The sequence below is a fragment of the Haemaphysalis longicornis genome, unplaced genomic scaffold (genome assembly GCF_048455015.1).
Source record: "Haemaphysalis longicornis isolate Haplotype H1 unplaced genomic scaffold, Haemaphysalis longicornis Haplotype H1 scaffold_5, whole genome shotgun sequence".
Classification (NCBI taxonomy): domain Eukaryota; kingdom Metazoa; phylum Arthropoda; class Arachnida; order Ixodida; family Ixodidae; genus Haemaphysalis; species Haemaphysalis longicornis.
Genome location: NW_027526385.1, coordinates 30995887 through 31013904, shown reverse-complemented (window position 1 = coordinate 31013904; position 18018 = coordinate 30995887). Strand labels below are relative to the sequence as shown.

General features: G+C 44.4%; 1 protein-coding gene across 4 annotated transcripts in view; it reads left to right on the top strand.

The window, feature by feature from the left end:
- Positions 1–18018, top strand: part of LOC144138020 (fatty acid synthase-like) — a 67091-nt gene that overhangs the window by 43009 nt on the left and 6064 nt on the right. For 2 of the 4 annotated variants that reach the window (XM_077670057.1, XM_077670058.1), the window contains exons 21-28: positions 656–1011; positions 1711–2064; positions 3446–3689; positions 5890–6126; positions 8517–8735; positions 10016–10156; positions 11684–11928; positions 15984–16247. In XM_077670057.1, coding sequence (XP_077526183.1) covers positions 656–1011; positions 1711–2064; positions 3446–3689; positions 5890–6126; positions 8517–8735; positions 10016–10156; positions 11684–11928; positions 15984–16247 — 2060 coding nt within the window. The remainder of the gene's footprint in view (positions 1–655; positions 1012–1710; positions 2065–3445; positions 3690–5889; positions 6127–8516; positions 8736–10015; positions 10157–11683; positions 11929–15983; positions 16248–18018) is intronic. The other 2 variants (XM_077670059.1, XM_077670060.1) reach the window with 2 other exon arrangements.

The window sequence follows — 18018 nt, the reverse complement described above, 5'->3', positions numbered from 1 at the left end:
CGCTTAAAATGGAAACTAGGCTACTATGCAAGCGAGCTTTTCTGCTCTCCAAACAAAGCTGTTATTTTTGGCCCTTTGCGTCTCAAGCCCTTTTCTCAGCGTGCTTCGCACTTTCTAACCCAGAAAGGTACGACTTAATTACTGCTGCTATCCTACTAAAGCTTGACTTTGGGCTAGATGGGTACACATGACACCTCTAAACACAACGCTCTCTATACGCTCACTCTGAACAACCTCTAAACATCATCGCTCCCGATCCACAACAAACTGATGCACAACTATTATATGAAATAGCGGTTTATTCAATAAAAAGCGGTCTGGCACGGGTTGTTTGAGCGGGTCCTCCCCCGAACGAACTGATGTATGTGCACAAACCCTATTGCGATCACCATGAACTGGCCCATGAATGGCAGGTTCCGAGAACTGGCCCAGTTATTGATTCTACTGAGAACGACCATAATTAATTTGTTTATTTTCTTTTACCATCCCTCCCCATTCCTTTCCCCCATCGTGACCAGTGGTCGTCTTTTCCTATTAAAGGTTGTCTCTCTCTCTCATCGATCGTGTCTGTTTGCCCTCTCTCTGTCCAAGTTTTTAGATCTGTTTGCCAACGTGCTGTTATCTTACCTGCTCTTTTAAATTTGCGATTTTCCAGGCGTCGACCTTGTGCTCAACTCCCTCGCCGAGGAGAAGCTTCAGGCAAGCGTTCGCTGTCTAGCACCGTGCGGTCGATTCCTCGAGATTGGCCAGTTCGACCTGTCCAAGAATACTCCCCTCGGAATGTCGGCTTTCTTCAACAACGTCACCTTTCACGGCATTCAGCTCGATGCGTTGACCTGCAACAATCCCTGCAGTGAGGCAGACAAGGCCCGAGTCGCCGAGTTGGTGCGCGAAGGGATCGCTTCTGGAGCTGTGCGTCCCCTGAGCACTGTCCTCTTCTCTCGAGACGAAGCCGAGAAGGCCTTCAGGTTTATGGCATCCGGAAAGCACATAGGAAAAGTTGTCATTCAGGTAAGGGGCAAATAACTTGGTTATGGTTGTTACTAAGTTGTTATTCAGGTAAGGGGGCAAAAAACTTAATTACGGTTGTTTCTAAGTTGTCATTCAGGTAAGGGGGCAAAAAACTGTGTTACGGTTGTTGCTCAGATGTCATTCAGGTGAGGGGGCAAAAAACGTGGTTACGGTTGTGGTTTCTATGCTCATACTGGTAAGGAAAAAAACAATGTAGTTCCGACAGATAGAAATTTGACATACAGTGGCCTCTAAAACACGCACGGTATCGTACAGCTGGAGTCCCAAGAAATTGAGAGAAGCCTGCCCACTACTCTATACCGGCAGAATCGTGATTGTTAACTAAGAAACGCGATAGTATAAAAAACAAGAAATACAAGCCAATGAAGGCATGCGCGTACCTTTCGTCAGAGTGACCACCGATCGAAATAATAATTTAGGTCATACCTTTGTTGAAAATTGCATGTCACCTCAGCTTTGATACTCATCCACCTTCTCAAACTAAAACCACTCACGATTCTCTTATCTCAAACCGCCATCGAGTCACATGCCTCCCCACGTCTACTTTAGTCTTACGACAGCAGCTCAGTTCCAAACTCGCATGTACTATGACAACGTGAAAAGTGTTGCCAGCAAATCAAGTCCTTCGTCATTTGGTAGTATCACGATCTTTTATGTACGAAAGTTCTGTAATTGCAGATTCAGCAAGAGGAGAGGGACAGAAAAACGATTCCCGCCTCTCCGCTGAAAGTAAACGCGGCTGCACGGACTTACTTTTACGCGCACAAATCGTACGTGATCGCTGGAGGCCTTGGTGGTTTCGGCCTGGAGCTCGCTGACTGGATGGTGACCCGAGGATGTCGGAAACTGCTTCTGAGCTCAAGGTCTGGAGTGCGGACGGGCTACCAACGTCTTTGCTTACACCGCTGGAAGCACGTCGGAGCTAGGGTTCTCGTCAGCAATACCGACATCACCACCAAAGATGGAGCCCGTGAGGTCATCCAGGAAGCAGAAGGCATGGGTCCTGTTGGGGGCATCTTCAACCTAGCTATGGTAAGTGTCAGCGCAGTATATAAAAATGCTTGGTGCTTTGTCAACTTAAATCAACATTGATATTGAATACATTGGAAAGTGTAAACGCTACCTAGGCTATACAAATATAATTGTACCCTTAGTAAAGCTGTATTTTTTTTAATATGAGCACATCAAAAGGGTGGAATCTCACTTCATAAAACGCACAAAACGTTGGCTTGTATCACTCAGTTTCTCCGGCACAAGTGAAGTCGCTTTATCCCAACGCTTGTCTGTACTGTTGCGCCGGTGCATAATGTTCAGGGTACGCTAGTCATCCTCTTTATCGTCTATCTCGCCGTCTTGTGGTTCGGGTCAATCGCCCGAGTCACCTAAGAACCTTCCCCGGTCCTAATCGCAAAATATTACAAATCTTGTTAACAACTTACGGCAGCACCTTGTTCTTCGGAAACAGCAGCAATATCAAGAACGTGGTAAAATATAGGAACCAAGTCCAAACGGCTTTTGTGTATCTATTGTTCCCATATTTATTTCGGTCTTTTTTCTTTCTTTTTTTTTGTTTTGACTTGCAAGATGCATATTACACCTGATATTGCTGTAATGATCTTCAGTGTTTTCGGGCTCGCAGCTCTGTGAAGCTGTATGTCGGATAGGTTTTACTGCTTGCCCCTGCGTCATGTAGTTTTGTGGACGTTGCAAATAAAAAAATTAAAAACTGTAAGCTTTGGTACGCACACCTTGGAAAAACCATGGAACATATGCTATGCCAGCATCCGCTTTGGCTTGTCAGGCTGCTACGCCTCATACTCGCTGTATTTGCACACAGCCAAGCAATTTATGTCAGTGGTGCTTGTTATATTCTATGCGGAAAAAGCTACCAACATTTTCTTGCAATTGTTAATTTTTAATAAGCAAATGCGAAATATTTCTTTCTGAACTGCACACGATTGGCTACATGCAGGGTACCATAACGGCTCTAAAAGAAGGCTTCGAGACGAAGTTAGCTTCGTTGAAGAAAAAATGGTATCCACCTCGAATGCAATCACACGGCTGCAATGGACAGCTCCTTAGCTTTCTTGTTAACTGCGCAATTTAAGAAAAATGCCTTCCTATCTGTGGTCAGGAGCGAGGCAGTTTTTTTTCAGCTCTAATGTTTCCGAGAAAACAATGTAGTTTTCCATTGTACCGTGTGACCACATTTCCAGGTCGTTGTCAAGTTTTTACTTCGCCGAGCTGCAAGTTAGCCTGCCGCCTAAAGCAAAACAAGGGGTAACTGTCTTGTCGGTGTTTGTGTGTGCGTGTGCGTGTGTATGCGCGTGCGTATGTGTGTGTGTTTTCGTCAGCATGGACGTACATTCGCAGATATTTATTACAATTGCCGTTTTACTCTCTTGTCCGGCAGGTACTCCGCGATGCACCGTTGGAGAAACAGTCACCCGAGGCGTTCGAGACCGTCTACAAGCCTAAAGTGATGGTGACACAAAATCTGGACGAACTGACGCGTGATTTGTGCCCCGACCTCGACCACTTTGTTGTTTTCTCTTCATTGGCCTGCGGTCGAGGAAACGCGGAGCAGTCGAACTACGGGTACGCCAACTCTATAATGGAACGCATCTGCGAGCGTCGTGCCACGGACGGGTTGCCAGGTGAGGGAAAGGGGTAGTGTGTCTTCTATTATGCGGACCACTATGTGACTCATTGAGGGAAAAAAACATGGCTTCCCCGGCGTCTGTAGCTGCGAAACAGCTCCTAAACCTAAACTAAGAAAACATTCTCTATAATTCGTGCCCCTCATTAACAAAACGACACAACAACCGCGCTACTAGGCAAGGCTTGCGTATTTGTTGGGTCAAGTAAAAATCGGGGAGTGCAAAAAGGTCGCGCCATGCATACCTCGCTTCACGGCGCCATTTCCTCAAGGTCGAAGTAAAAGGAAGGCTGTGTGGTTTTTGAAACAGGTAACCGCGTACTTAGATGACCGCGAAGAAACAAGTTTACGTATCCTGGTGTAAAAATCTCCTTAAAAGACGCACTCATCTGGGAATGTTCTCACCTAGAAATGTGCAATTGCTGATTTAAAGGGACCATGCAACACTTTTTTTTTTCAACACATGCAACACATTTTCTGTATCTAAATGCGTTCAGGACGGAGCCAACAAACAACTGTAGTACTTAGAATGGGGAGGGTTCGCAATGTACCCAAGCAAAAAATTACTGTTGTATGCCCATCAGATAAATTCGAAACCGGATCAAAAAAGTTTATCTCTTTCCCAAGTCATGGCGTTCTTTGACGCTTGGATCACGTCAATGCAAAAATGTAGCGGCTATTGGCCGCATGCTTTCTGTTGCAGCAATAAACGCATTTGATAGTCACTCAGAAAAAAGTCCCAAAAAAAAACCAGGAACTTACGGCGGATCGTTCTGGGCCCTACTCTCGACTTCAAAAATTCACTGTGAATTCACCACGTTTTTTGCATAGGCGGAACGTAAGCAAGCAGTGACGTATTCACGCATAACTATGACGACACGCAGCGTAATTGGACGCTTAGGTCATGAAGCTCATAACCAAGCTATCAAATATCCCGCAAAAAAAGATATAACAAGACTTGGAATGTCTTAAAATTTACGACGACAGCTTGGGCTGGCAAAACAAAACACATTTTCAAGGTGACCATTGGCGTGAACACCACAAATCAATCAAGTAACGGTGATCCAAAAGCTGCAAAAGTGAGCGCAACTCCTGTGTTAGGCCAAATAACGTCACAAAACCTTTTTGCTGTCTGTATTTATTCTTTCAATCGCTTTTAGTAAAGCACTTAGGCTCCCTGCTTCAGTTCAAGTTTCGTTGCGTTTTCACCGTCCCGGCCTTCACTGCCGCCACGCTATCGTCTGCTGCTATGTAATAAGGATCTCCTCGGCGATGCTACAAGTTGTTACAAACATGCATGAATAAAACAGTCAGTTTTTTTTTTAATTTGATCATGTGACCCTACAGCTTACCAAGAAAAGTGTGGACACAAGTAATCCGTTAGGTTTCTCGTAGTAGAGAAGATTGTACTGCCCTCTTATGTTGCTGTTACGCCAAAAAGATAATTGCTATATTAGAGAAAAAGAACTAAGAGACGTTATTCTTCTGCCCCCATATGACTTGAAAAAAATAAGAACTAATATTTCTTTAAACCAGTTTTAAACCGCACGTAATGAGAAACTGCGCGTGTTGCGAATTCGCGGAGATTTCATGGCCCCGAAGGTCACTGAAATTTTTTTCACTATTTCACGGCTACGGGCGCCGCCATTTGCAAGTGGTTACGTAACATCACATCACTTTTAAGCAAACTGAAGTTGCTAGTGTCGGGAGTAGACGTTCCAGCCAACTGTTTAAATAACGTTACGTCTTCTCAGCCAATCAGATGCCGGAGCTTCGTGATGTTAAATAGTAGAGACGGGACTACGTTTTCATGCCCCATGCGTTTCGTCTAATTTTTTATTGCTGGTCAACAATTATGCGCCTGCAATAGAGAAAATACGGCAAGCTTAAAACTGAGGCTAGTTATCGTCCTGAAACGTGAAAATGACGAATGCATTCACAGCTGCTTTGGCAGTTCGATGTACGTGTCGAAACCTGAAAGCCAGTTAGGCCAGCCTTCCTGCGAATCCAGAGTTAACGGTTAAATTATGAAGTCGCGACTAGGGCCCCTGTTGCGACGATCAAATCACGCAGTGCCGCTCCGTGCTGTTAATTACTATAGCTTAGAGATAGAGAGAGAAAAAAAACGTTTATTTGAGCAGCTGGAGTGGGCGTTGCCACTTTTCACATTAAGAAAAATATCTGCATCCATATTGCAGGGCTGGCGATACAATGGGGCCCCATTGGAGAAGTCGGTTTCGTTCGCGAGTTCCTAGGCAGCGACATGCAGTTGGGTGCCATATTGCCCCAACGAATGAGCTCCTGCATGGCTGTGATGGACCGCTTCCTAAATCAGAGCGTTCCGGTTGTATCAAGCGTGGTCATGGCAGATCCTTCCTCCACGCCGGCTGAAGGAGCAAAGCGGAACCTTGTCGAAATTGTCACGGAAATACTCGGTGAGTCCCAATAGCTTTTATTCACTCAGTCGCATTTAGTTCTTTCAAGAACACGCCCGCCCTCCGAGGGCGTTGAAGGGTTCATAAAATAAAACTTCTCTTTGGTTCAATTAAACGACCACTTTGCCCCAATAGCAATGATATAATCGACAAAAAAATCGAAACATTATGGAAAACAAATGAAACAATGACGCTCCGCAGCCACTGACTGGATATTTTTCTAAGACGTCACAGGATGTTTGTGTGTATGGCGGCTGGTGACTGAAGCTAGCACCAAGAAACATGGCTAAGCAATTTTACTAAGGCATCTAGTTCTACTTAATTTTTCCACTTAAATACTAACGTGCAATTTAGGCACGTATAGATAGTATTTTAGTGATGGCTGGTATTACGTCAATTCTGCCTATAATACTTCACTGTGGTACGAAGTTTGAGAGCAGTTACAATATTCCCTGCGTTCTTTCTCCGATAAAAAAATACCTTTTGTGGGTGCAGCGGAGCGGAAACATGTTACCAAAACTTGTCTTCTCAAATATACCAAAATCGTATTTTTGTCTCGTGTCCTCTTTACCAACGGATACCGTAAATTCAAACGCAAATTAACGAAGGGTATTTGCAGTCTTCTTTTTCCTGTTTCAGCAAGTTAGCTCGCTTATGTGATGTTGTCGGCAGCTTTATTCTTAACCCTAGTTAAAGAAACTTCAGTGTTCACGAACACCACTTTCGGAACTTCTTGTTTTGTATAAATATCATGCTTAAATTGAAGCGAAGATTTTTATATTCGTATCACAAGAAGTGATTTGGGGACACAATTTTTTTACAATAGCTTCTGTGTGAGGTTTTCAATAACCGTAGTAGTGATTTGTGTAGAGAAATGAGAGAGGACGAAAGATTGCGAAGGAACAAAGAGTTCCTCACAAAGCATGTTTTCTTCTTCTATTGAGTATTTGTAATTTAGACATCGGTAGGACCAGTCTTTTAAGTAAATGCTTTCCTCAACAGTAAATCACGAAGGAGTGTGCTGCACTTGTAAATTAGCGTGGGTAGATTAACAAAATGTCTGCCACGGTACAACTTATATTGGCGTACAGAGTGCTTTGGATAATTGAACCGCCAAAAAGCGCAAGGCATTGAACATATAGCTGCTAACAGCACTACCACCAAAACATCATTTTCTCAGTGAAAAATTCTCTAAAATGGCCCTATGGAAAACACCACGTTGTGCGCCAGCAGGAATTTCGAGCACATTTCAGCAACCAAAAGAAATCAAGCGTGTTCCACCCAAGCACTTCTCTAAAAAAAACTTTCCAGTTCCTCTCATTTAAATATATGTAGCAATTTTTTAATCCTCACGCCTACTGTTTACACGAACACATAAAATTTAGCCGAGGGAATCACAGAATAAACACGCAAGCAACCAATAAAACCGAGCGCTAGAGAATTTTGAAAAAAAAAATACCAGTAATCTATAAGTTTTACTCCAAATAATTACAAAATAAACGCGCAATCAATTCATAAAGTTTAGCCCTGGGCTAAATTTTGTGCACGAAGGCGCAAGGCAAATGCGCAAGCAAAATGTGAAACTGAACCCAAGCGAATTACAAAATAAATACAAAAGCAGTCCATTAAGTTTAGCCCTCGGATATTACCAGTGTGTCGTCATATGTGTCGTAAGCGGGTAGATGGGAAAGATGGTGCGAGAGAAGCGATATTCGAATACACTTCTCTTATGATAAATGAGTACAAATCGGCTCGCAAAAGCTAGGAGCATTGCCTATACAAACGAGCTAAGTGTTCCTCCAACTTCTACTTACTCCGCACCAAACCAGCAGAGCGTAGCACTCCATATCAAGGGTAAGGACTTGTCAAGGGTAACAGCATAATAAGGGTAAGGACTTGTCTTAGCTGTTTATGGCTTATCTGGTCATACAGGCGATCCTGTGCTATTGCCGACTGATTTCTTTTCAGTAAAAGCACCACTACATAATGTCTAGCACTGTCATTCAACGCGTCACAATAACCTTGAGCTACACGAATGCAAGTTCCGCAGGTGCAGCGTCACGCCCCGTGATCCCCCGTGGACAGGCATCGCAGCTGCGCTTGCAGCTGCAGCACCACGTGACTGGACGAGAGCTTAACGGTTGCTTTGGCAGCGCTTGGTCGCTCAGTCTTGCCATGGATGACGGGCTGGCTGGGCCGCCTGTGCTTGCGCTTCAGGACAAGCGATAGGCTGAGTACGATCACCCAGTAGATTTAGCGATTAAGCCAGACAGCAGGCAAACAGACCTTTTGCTCCCAATAACTATTTTTGGAAGTGCTAAACCTGGCCCATTTCTTGCATTCAACGGAACCAAGTAAATGCCTCTTTGCTTCTCCTCGATCTGCCGCAGGCGTAAAAGACGCTTCGAGCATAAACCCAAATGCTAAGCTCGGCGAACTCGGCATGGACTCTTTGGTCGGGGTAGAGGTGAAGCAAACCATCGAGAGAGACTACGACCTCGTGCTATCCATGCAGCAAGTCCGGGAACTAACTGTCAAAAGGCTGCTGGAAATCAGCTCCGGCAATGTAGGGGCGGTTGACCGCGCTACAACGACTGTGAAAGCAAACGGTGAGTGTCAAATTGCGTTCCTGTTTCTAAAACTGTCACGCATGTCATGCACGATTCAGCTTCGTTAAAGCTTGGAAATTGCTATTGCACCTTGTACGAAACCTATTGCGGAGTCCACACGGAAAATTGTCGTAAGGTGGAGGGAATTACCTCCTTTTCGTGCTTTCCGATTTTCGACAACCTTTTCGCAACGTAAATCGCTTTCGAATAAATTGATTATTGCGAAAGCTTTAGGTGGGCCGTTCTGCGAAAAAGTATCGTTGTTGTAGTTGTCCGGTCGAGAAAACGCCCGCAGCCCTGATTATTAATTAAATAAAAAACACATGCCTACTGTGATGGAATCTTAGCCGGGGTCCATATAGTAGCAGCCAAGCCAACTGCTCTACCAACTGTGCTATCACCACCCTTTTATTGCTGGTCTTATACATACATAACAATACAAAACTTACCACACGCTGCAAGTATTATGACACACAATGACATAAAGCTACGAGCCGTCCCTCAGGCTTGGCTCTGTCATTTGATCATCACTTTAGAGCCCTCAACGATTTTACAAAATTCCATCAATCGGGCACTGGCTGTTGGGCTCGGAAACACGAAACAAACCGTGTGAATCTCTCCCGAAGAAACTGTTACACTTGGGCGGGCATCCAGATCGTCAAGGAGTCAAGGCATGCGCATCCGCCATATGCTGTGGAATCCCAAAAGTAATAAAGTTTTGTAGGGGTCAACTTTGTTATTGTCTGTGGGTAGATACTGTATACCTTGTGGGTTAAGTGGGAATACTTTGTGTAGTGTTCGCTGAGTACGATCCCTGAAGTGTACGAACAGTGTACGAAGAGTGTATGAACAGTGTATGAAGTGTATGAACAGTGTATCTACAGTGTATCAACAGTGTTTGAAATTGTGTTCTGTGTTCTTTGCTTGTCTTTGAATTGTGCAGTCACTCAATATGGTGTCTGTAGTCCTTTTTCTTTTAACCTAGTTTGCACAGTGAGCGTCCCTGAATGAAGTTTGAAAAAAAGGGTTTCATCCCCGGCTCTACAGGCATACTTTTAACTTTTTTCAGTGCGTCCTGCCTTGGGCATCCACCCTATCGTGCTCTGTATCGCGGGACCTAAAATACAGTCGCAGACATAACTATTTAATTTTCTACGCTACACTGTAATACGCTATTCCGTAGAGAAGCGAGTTAACAGAAACCTGACCGACATGACAACTTCATTGCTATAACCGAAACTTCGTTCCCGCATGTGCAAACTGGACACAACACAATCCAGCAGCACTTGAGACAGCTGCAGTTGGCAAACTGTACAGTAAAACTGACCGTTCGTATACTGAAGAAAAAGGAACACGTTCATCAACTACCGGACAAACATGTGGGCCATTGCAAAGCCACGTTCCCGGACACCACAAAAAAGGTTATCTTTATTGCACGTTTACCAAGTAGATCACCACATAAACACAACAAATTCTCAGTGCGCTCTTTGCACGGTTACACGGGACTACTGCACCACCTGCACTACGTACCACACTTTGGCAACAAATTGCATACGCTCACTTTCGCAAACATTAAAAGAAACGCCCGTTTTTACATTTCTTTCCTTTTGTGTGTGTCCTGCGTTCTGGCACGGCATTATAGTTCCCTGTCCCGCATGCACTCCAGGGGCGTCCCTGTATACCTGACGCCAATCGTTTCCCAGCTCACATTGGCAAAAGAGTCTGGAGTTCAGAAACTTGCAGGCACATACCTCGTTCACTCTACTTCCTATATTCACACAAAACGTGTAACAGTGTCTATGGCGTTTGTGACACCATCATATGCTTTACGGTAAAGAGCAATGTCGTCTGCGTAAGCCAGAAGGTTTCCTTCTGCTTATCAGAGCAAAAACCCCCGAATGTGCTCATTTCCGGTTATTTTAAACACAGCTTCTGCGCATAGAGGCTGTAAAGAAGTTGACTTAGAAGATGGCCATAAACTACCCACCGTTTAACGCTTAACGGGGCCCCTGGTCATGTTTCCAAATTGTAATCCGGCGCAGTTCCGGGAGGCAGACTACTATCTCCACACGTTGCCAACGTAGCAAGAAATGATGTTGTCGTTGTTGTTCTTCCTTTCGTTGTGGCACAAAGGCACTAAGAGGAGGATTGGTCGAGATTGTGGAGCTTTCAGGGGATATGTACTGCCTTTAAAAAATTCCAAAATCTATGAATTTTAAATAAAAAAGTTGAAGAATAATGCGTTCCACGCCAATCTGAACGTGCTGGCACATGAAAGTAACAAATTTCATCGTTATAATAGGTGAATGGAGATAACTGTCAGAACGGTATTTTAAAAAACAAAGCTTAAAACATAAAATAAATATTTTACTACAATGAAATAGCGAATTAAAAATAGGCATTTTATACACCTCCTACAAAAACAAGAACTATATAATGTAAGCCCGGAAAAGAAGGTGGCAAACACGAATAAAAATTTCCGGAAAACGGACCAACCGGGCATAAGAAGTGTAGTAATGAATTTGATTTGTGCTATTTCTCTATTACGATTATGCTATCATGCTTAAATTTGTGAACAGACGTGTTGGTATGTACGCGATAAATCGGGTGGCTGAGGCCTCTGTCAGGCCACGTTCGCCTTTAGTCTCAGCCTCCGCTTGGTTTTTGCCAAGAAATAAAAAATCAAATCAAATCTGCAAAAGCTACATTATCGCCTAGGTGAAGCGGATAATCGCTATAGTAGCCTACATGTGCATTACCGACAAAAAGAAGCAATACAGAAATTTAAAACATTACAAAAATTCAAGGTACTTTGGTTACCGAGCTGAAATACGGCTACACAAAATCAGTGCTAAACCTGACCCATGCGGAACAAGACAAGCGGGATAAGAATGCGGCGCATGAGTAGACAATTGTCATAATTTCTTCCAATTTTTTTCCCTGCGCAGTACCCACCCAGGGGACAACGTTGCCATGGTCCAAGCTCAGCCACATTCTCTTTGCCAAGAACCTCTTCCTCGAAATGAACGACATCAAGGGCGACCGTCCAGTATTCATTGTGCATCCCGTAGAAGGCAACGTCGACCCCCTCTTAGAGTTGGCCTCACACTTGCCTGTGCGAGCAATTGGAGTGCAGCGGACGCAGGAAACGCCAGTGCACTCCCTGGAGGAGACAGCGGCGATTTATTTGCAAGTACGGAATTGAATTGAAAGTGCCTACTCTTTTACGAATGAATGATGATGATCACGAGCACAGGATAATGTGCAGAATTATTCTGTGGACCAGACGACAGGGTATTGTTCAGGTTTATTCTGTGGGCCACACCACGATATAGTTGATCCTTATTCATCTAAACAAACCTAAAAGATGCAAATCCTCACTTATTTACATAATTAATGCGTAGAATGGACTTACTCCATAACTCCTGCTACGTGGACCCAGGGCGTTAGCGCCAAAACCCAATGTTTTACCTCTGTGACCCGGAAGCCGACGAGAGCAGCCCTTTTAACACTGGCTCAAAACAACACAACTCTGTCGTTTTAACCACTGAATAAAGCTGAGCGTTTTTTTTTTTTTTTCGTCTGGTCCGCAGAATAGGCAGAGCGCGTCAAATTGTCCCGCTTGACTAACTTAGCAGTCTCTGATATCTCTGAGCGCTTCTAACACGTGTATATAACGTACACAGAGAGCATAAATACGTCTAAATGCTAGTGAAAGGTTTCTTCCATGGCACTGAACGGAATCGAAGCATAATATACTCATTTATGCTGTAACCACCCATTATCCTAATGATACAATGGATGAGGCATCTGTGTTAAACGTCTAGCCACAACTACCCTAATATGGTGCCGCATTCTGAATACTTTTGGCTGTATTTTTGATGTTTTTAAAGGCGCTGCAGAGGTATGCATCACTGATATTGTGAGGTTTTATACGGTACATAGGGCGTGTTGTATTTCCTTTTAGGAGTTTTCAGGGAGCGCACTGGGTGTAACTCCTTTTTCATTGCAGAAAATATTTCTTGCATTACAATCACGTAAATAAAGTTGCATTTGCCTGCTCGTCAACCACATATCTGCTAGAATAAAACCACAGAAGTGTTGGAAAAAAGTATTATGCAAAATAGTTGGACAAATAACAAAGGATTAAACGTACAAGGCATCTCAATATGTCACGAGCTTCGTTTATATAGATAACAATTACTAACCGAAACAAAAGTGTGAACCGTTTCAAATATTATATGGGCAGACGTTCATAGTTGTACTCGTTTCTTGCGCTTGCTTTCCCAACAATAACTTTACCGCGAACTCCTGACGTGTTTCCCACATAAGCCAAGGAACCACTTGCATTATTGTATTGTAGAGCGCTTTAAAGCTACAGTGACAACTAAAAATCCACGCCGAAACAAAATATATGAAAACAGCGCCGTTATGACGGGGTCATCATAATGGAGGTTAGCGCTTCAAGAAACAAGACACACGACAGAAAACGAACAGGACGGGAGCTATATGGCGGGGACGTTGTCAGTAGTGTATGAAGATTATTTGAAGTTACATAAAATTGCCCTTTCATGCGAGGCGTCTTCTCCCAATAGCTGGTCAAAACGAAGTGTTGCTCGAAAAGGAGTGCGTTAATTGTCGCTGTGGGATTTTAAATGTCTTCCCCCTCTTCCTCTCTTATAGGCCTTGCACACTGTTGTAACAGATGACCACGTAACAATTGTGCCAAACAAACTTAGATATAGTTATAAGTGCGAATGCACTTCTTAAGCGACCCTGAATCACGCGTCCACCGCCGTCCGTCCGTCCGCACCACATACCCACTTAGGGCGATTGGCCAAGAAGAGTTCCTAATTTCTTTAGCACATACCCACTTAGGGCGATTGGCCAAGTAATCTGAATCACGCGTCCACCGCCATCCGTCCGTCCGCACCACATACCCACTTATTTACGTACGACGGCTCTTGGCGACTGGAGTTAACCGCTAGTTTTTCTCTTGTAAGCGTACGCGTCAGCATTTTTTTGTGACGGCTTTTAAAGATGTATTTAAGCCAACAACTCCTAATTGGTCTCCCTTGTGTTTCGTGAGTAACATTTCAAGGTGCGCTTTGTACGTGTACACCCGGGTTCAAAAATTTTCAGGACACAGTTTCGGCTTTCAACGTTAATTTCCCTACACTTTGGAGGCTCAGCTTCTGCTACGCGTATGGTGGTCATGCCCTGAAGCGTGATGTTTAGTTTGTGGATACAAATTAATTGAGGAGCCTCCGGAGTGCGGAGACGTTAAGATTGAAAGCCGAAATTGTGTCCTGTAAACTGTTAACGCCTGGTGCACATGTGTGTAGGGGCGTGTGCGCCGTCATACGTTAGTGCGGGCTTGCGTACAGAGTCCTTTCTTGAACAGCAGCTTTTACCTCCACTTCACCGGTGTTAAACCAGGTTTTGACAAAAACGCTAATATGATATTACACCCTGAATTCGAGATGCGATTACTGCGTAGGTGAGGTTGTTAGTAGTACCGATTCTTTAGACGCGTACGATCATTCCTTCACGTTCTCTGGATTTTTTGAGACAACAACGTCCTCATGTATGTTTGAACAGCGCTTGTCAATGCCACATTACTCAACTGCGGGTTTTTTTTTCATTGTCGCACGTTTTGTTGCAGGCTACCCCTTCTATGTAACCTAGAGTTCTCATTTTGTGGCACATGAAGTATTAGAAGACCCCACCTGTCTATCCCATGTGGCATCGACCCCGACCGTCGTCTTCTTCTCGGGGGCTGTATTACAAGAGGGTAGACGACGTCCCGCATAGCCCCAGATACGATTCTAGAGGAAGAAACAGTGCGTCGCACGGAGCCAGAGTCAGCGCTGGCATGCCTATGGGAACCATTGCGTAAATACAACGCTGCACTATCACCCATGAATAATAGCAGCCTACCATTGTCGTTGAAGAAGAAAGTGTATCACAGCTGCATCTTACCGGTACTCACCTACGGGGCAGAAACTTGGAGGCTCACTAAGAGGGTTCAACTTAAATTGAGAACGACTCAGCGGGCAATGGAGCGGAAAATGATAGGTGTAACATTAAGGGACAAGAAGAGAGCGGAGTGGGTCAGGGAGCAAACTGGTGTTAAAGACATATTAGTAGAAATTAAGAAGAAGAAATGGTTGTGGGCAGGGAATGTAATGCGAAGGCAAGATAACCGCTGGTCATTAAGGGTAACAGAGTGGATCCCTAGAGAAGGCAAGCGCTGTAGGGGGCGGCAGAAAGTTAGATGGGCAGATGAGATCAAGAAGTTTGCGGCGATAAATTGGTCACAGTTGGCACAGGACCGAGGTAATTGGAGAATAATGGGAGAGGCCTTTGCCCTGCAGTGGGCGTAGACAGGCTGGTGATGATGATGATGATGACTATCACCCATCGTTCGCCTACTTTCTCCAGCCACCACGTAAAAAAATTTCGGAATTTTTTCGGAAAAGATTTCGGAAATTTCTCGCATTATTTTACCTCTTAGTCTCAGAATTTCCAGTAATTCCATGCAAGTTGACTCTAATTGAAGTAATATTAACAGCTAAGCTATTGTATAAGCCGTAAGTTCGCCATTACAGGGAAAAAACACCCAGAAAATGCAAAGTTCTCGTGAGCGCCTGCCTCACGGCGACCGCCGAGCGTTCCCGACACGCGCAGTGGTTTCAGAAATAAAAAGGTAAAAACCTCGCGCTCGCCGCATCTTCTAGGAGCCATTATGGATAATTGGAGACAGGGCTACGGGTATCTCAGTTTTTCCCGGGGCGACTTACAGATCCTATGACTGATTCCTCGAGTCTATGTCGAAGAGCTGGGGGAAGTATACGATGCTAAGGATGGTTTTGCATCCACCACTCACCGCGAAGAAGACGACGGTTTCTTTGATACATATTACGACGATTACTAGCACTGAAACTATGCAAAGAAACAATGATACGGAAACTAAAATATGTGTCCGGCGATGCTCACCTACAACAGCTTAAATTATTCAGGTTTGAATCCCTTATTAGCTTGAATTCCGCCATCAACATGTCGTGCTAAAATTATTTTACCACCTCCATTTTCTTCATCTTCAACTGAATTTTTTTTATTTTTACGATTTTCTCCTCCTGCTAAATTAATTTAGAAGGTTAACATTGTTGGATACTCATATAATGGCCACGTTAACGACTTGAAAGCTCAACTGCGACGACACACTTCTTTATCGCCCTTTTTCAGAAAATTGTTGAGGTGCAGCCCGCAGGCCCATACCACCTGGTGGGATACTCGTTTGGAGCAATGGTGGCCTTCGAAATAGCAGTGCAGCTTCAGGCTTCCGGGGCAACAGTCGGCAGCCTGACGTGCCTAGACGGAACTCCCCGGTTCGGGGAAACGCAGAGCATGCGCCAGTGGTCGGGGCTCGCTCACCAAAATCAAGAAGAGAAGGACTCGTACTTCTTCTGCAAGTTCGTGGAGAAGTTTGTCAACATTGAGGAAGCCGAGGTAGGTGACCATCGGGTAGAACGAATAATATGTTGCGTGCTTGTTTATGGATAGCACAAGGATGCTCTCTTCGCGTAAACTGCTTTTGGCGAAGTTTTTTGAAGAAACTGGGCGTTTCTTGAAAAGCACAGTTTTTCAATTGACTCTCAGTACCTACGTTTTATTAGATTGGATATTAAACATTTGTGCTTTAGAAGTGCAGCGATGCTCCAAACATACGACAGTGAGGACGTGCTCGAATAGAATGACGAGCACAGTCGAAAGCCAGAGAGCAGAATGTCGAGGATTTTGCGTTTGAGCTAAAGCGCAGTATTTTTAAAAACATGCAGCCATATAGACAGCATTGTCAGTCATGTAAGGATGTTCTTGGTAGGTGAAAAGCGCACTAGTATCTTTTCTTTAAAAAACTAGCTTCAGGCAGCCAAGTCAAAGCCAATGCTTTTTTCCCAGTTCATTGTAAGGCAGCTTTGTGTGGCCGAACCCAAAACAGAAATCATTAGCCGAATAAGTAGCAAATAAGCGCCACGGCACGCGAAACCGTACAAACAGCTACCTTCTCACGATAGACCTTAGCAATGCGTTTGGCATCATCACTATGGGGTTGTTTTTGACGTATAGAACACCCTTCGAACCGTATTTATCGTCAGTATGGTTAAGGCATTCTTGAAGAAGCACTCATTAAATATCTTGGACGGGGTGTGAGCCGCAAAATCTCTAAGCCAATTGCGTAGGATTGCGCCAAGGAACACTTCTTTCGCCATCTGTATTCACCCTCGTGATGAGAGGCCCTGCCAACTTTACAAGAAAGCCGAAAGATTACACTTTATTATGCCCGCCGATTATGGGACCATCTGGACTTACCCATGGCAACATGCCAACCCTTAAAACGCAGCAATTGCCCTGTACCGGATGTCCAAACACGCACGATAAAGCCACTATGTGCCGAATAGTGTTTTGTTAATTTCCGCATTGACTGCAGCTTGCCGTCCGGATATTAGAAACTACGATGTGCGATATATTGCTCCCTATTTTAGGTGTGGAGTACCTTAGGACCTCACTATGTCCGTCCGCGTCCGTTCGCAAAGCATTTACTGTCGCAGAAAAAATCACACAGGCACCGGCAGGATTAAGAGCCTGTGTCTGGTAGACCACACAGAGTTAGTGTTAGTCGTCTTGCCCATTGGGCTACGGCCGTGAGTTAGTTCTCGAGAGCCAAACTGCTTACTCCCTCGTCTGTAACGGTGCGGAGTACCTTTAGACCTCCAAATGTCCGTCAGCGTCCATCCGTGCGCACACCACTATCAAGCGAAAATCAAGCGAAATTCGGTTTGAGCCGTGAATTTCGGTTTCATTTTGGGAATACTCAAGGTACAACTCACGGCTCAAATCGAATGAAGGTCGGGGCGCAAATCGGATATCACTCGGCACGCAAAAAGGACGTCATTTTAAGTTCCCGTACTCCGCGCCCTCGCCATCATCCACGTAGTGAAAATGTTGCCATTTTTCTTCCGTAATTTGCAGACACTTCACTTTCAATAATATCAGGCTGTTTTTCACCTCGTTTCGGATTACAATATGGGGGCATAAAAAGTTAGCCTTTCAAAAGTACAGCAACCCCTCATTATAGTCACCGCGTCTAAATGTACATAGTACTTAACGTATATTTCCTTTGTGGTGAAATAAGTAGTGGCAAACTCAGAAACATTACGCAGAGCAGCATAACATTGAGTTCCTTGTCAGTAAAATTACATGTTCACGAGCTGAAACGAGA